We start from the raw sequence: 2,295 nt of genomic DNA on the forward strand, positions 1-2,295 counted from the left end.
CATGATAGAGATAGCTGAATTTAAGTATCTCTTATATTCATGCAAAATTACATAGTTCTTTTTGATTTTGGATTTCCCCACTTTCTTGGAAAACATAAAAAGCGTAAATAAATAACATGGCCCATTAGGAACCCTGAAATATACATTATGGAAACTATACTGTATGATACCAGGATGATTTCCTGCCTTGCTTCCAGTTTTTTAAATAAGTGTGTCATGACTTTTGTGTTACCTGTTGGGCCCTTGGAGACTGAGCAGTATGGTGAGGTAGATTTAAGCAGTATTCCAAAACTAGGAACAGATAACTTCTCAGGAGAAAAAAAAACTTAACTACAAATCAGCCTCTGATGATCAGAAGAGGAAGGCAGCTGAAAGTAACTTTGGTAAGCAGTTGTAGACTCTGATTTCAGCTGACTAGATGGCTGTAGAAGTTGCTTTTTGGGATGACTGGCATTAGCATGATATTTTGAACAGTTTTGTGGAAATAAAGCATAGTTTTAAAGCAGACACTTAAAAATTAATCAAGCTACTGCACTTTGTTTTAACCCAAAATGGACTGAGCTTGTTATGGTTCAGTGATGTTTACATTCTAAAGGGTTATATTTAGCTCCTTACAACTTTGCTAAGCTTTTTACTTTTAAATTTGAAATGTGGTTATAGTTGTCCTCTACAAAAACCTGAGCTTTTGTTTTTCATAACATTGTTATAAAGTAAGGTCAGCAACTCTTGAGATTTTTACATTATAATTACTTTCTGTAACTTTTTTCAAGGTCTCTTTTTTTAAATCTTTTTCCTTTTTTTTTTCATTCATCAGAAAAAAATAACATTAAGTTCTCTGTGATATTTCTGAAGTTCATGTATAAGCACAGAAATAGTATAATATAAATAGAAGTCACTTTCACAGTCCGTGTGTACTTATGGATGTATATGCATGCAAAACAATGAATTTTTAAAAGTTGAATGACTTGCTGAAAGGCAGTCTGCAATACAGGTGAGATGTATGATGGGTTGTTAGTCCTCCCAATCTTGAACTTTTATTTCATGGCTCCCACTGGCAATTGTTTATGAGGAAGCTGTAAGAAACCTGTATCAACTGAAACTTTTCATCATATGTTGGCTAACTCTTAGAGAACTGTTCCATTTAAAATCGATATACTAAAATACTACTTTTATTTTTATGTGTGTTTGAATGCTTTATTTTCACTCTTTTATTTTTTCTGCTTTGCCTTTAAATACCCAACTTCTAGACAATATCTGAACTCCATGTTGTAAGTACAGTATATCTATAAATTGTTTTGTAGTAGCTACTTTTAATTTCTTCATTCACTGTGTGGTGGTCTATATTGGTACCTTGCTTGTCACTAAAGAAGAATTATTTAATGGAATTTCTTTTTTTGTGTGTGTAGGGTGTGCAAGAGCGAGATGCTCAGATCAGATTGCTTACTGAGCAAGTTGAACAGTATACCAAAGAAATGGAACAAAATGCGTTTGTTATTGAGGAATTAAAAAATGATCTCCAAAAAGATAAAGGTAATATCACCATTTTATTTTAATATCTATAGAAAGGAAAATAAGAAACTATACATTACTCTGTGTATTCTTTATTCTCTAGAAATACAGAAAAAAATATTTGCAGTATTTGAGTAATATCAGTCTCTAATTTTTTTTGTTCACTTCCATTTATAAGTATTCATCAATAGTTTAAATTTATTCACAGTACTTCAGTGGAGTTTTGGGGTAATACAGTGCCTAATAAAGCTATACCTGGTCTGTAAAGGTTTGAGCATAACAAGTCCCTTATCACAGAATCATTAAGGTTGGAAAAGACCTTTAAGATCATCAAGTTCAACCATCAACACAACACCACCATGCTCGCTAAACCATGTCCTGAAGTGCCATGTCTACATGTTTTTTGAACGCTTCCAGTGATGGTGACTCCACCACCTCCCTGGGCAGCCTGTTCCAATGATTGACCACTCTCTCCATAAAGAAATTCTCCTAATATCCAGTCTAAACCTCCCCTGGCGCAACTTGAGGCCATTTCCTCTCGTTCTATCGCTAGTCACGTGGGAGAAGAGACCAACACCCACCTCACCACACCCCCCTTTCAGGTAGTTGTAGAGAGCAATGAGGTCTCCCCTCAGCCTCCTCTTCTCCAGACTGAACAACCCCAGTTCCCTCAGCCGCTCCTTATAAGACTTGTGCTCCAGACCCCTCACCAGCTTTGCTGCCCTTCTCTGGACACACTCCAGTGCCTCGATGTACTTCTTGTAGTGAGGAGCCCAAAACTGAACA

General features: G+C 35.9%; 1 protein-coding gene across 1 annotated transcript in view; it reads left to right on the plus strand.

The window, feature by feature from the left end:
* Positions 1-1,553, plus strand: part of LOC104617366 (centrosomal protein of 290 kDa-like) — a 7,113-nt gene extending 5,560 nt beyond the window's left edge. Inside the window, exon 12 of the mRNA XM_010282657.1 lies at positions 1,407-1,553. Coding sequence (XP_010280959.1) covers positions 1,407-1,553 — 147 coding nt within the window. The remainder of the gene's footprint in view (positions 1-1,406) is intronic.
* Positions 1,554-2,295: the final 742 nt, after the last annotated feature.

The sequence above is a fragment of the Phaethon lepturus genome, unplaced genomic scaffold (assembly GCF_000687285.1).
Source record: "Phaethon lepturus isolate BGI_N335 unplaced genomic scaffold, ASM68728v1 scaffold51672, whole genome shotgun sequence".
Lineage (NCBI taxonomy): Eukaryota > Metazoa > Chordata > Aves > Phaethontiformes > Phaethontidae > Phaethon > Phaethon lepturus.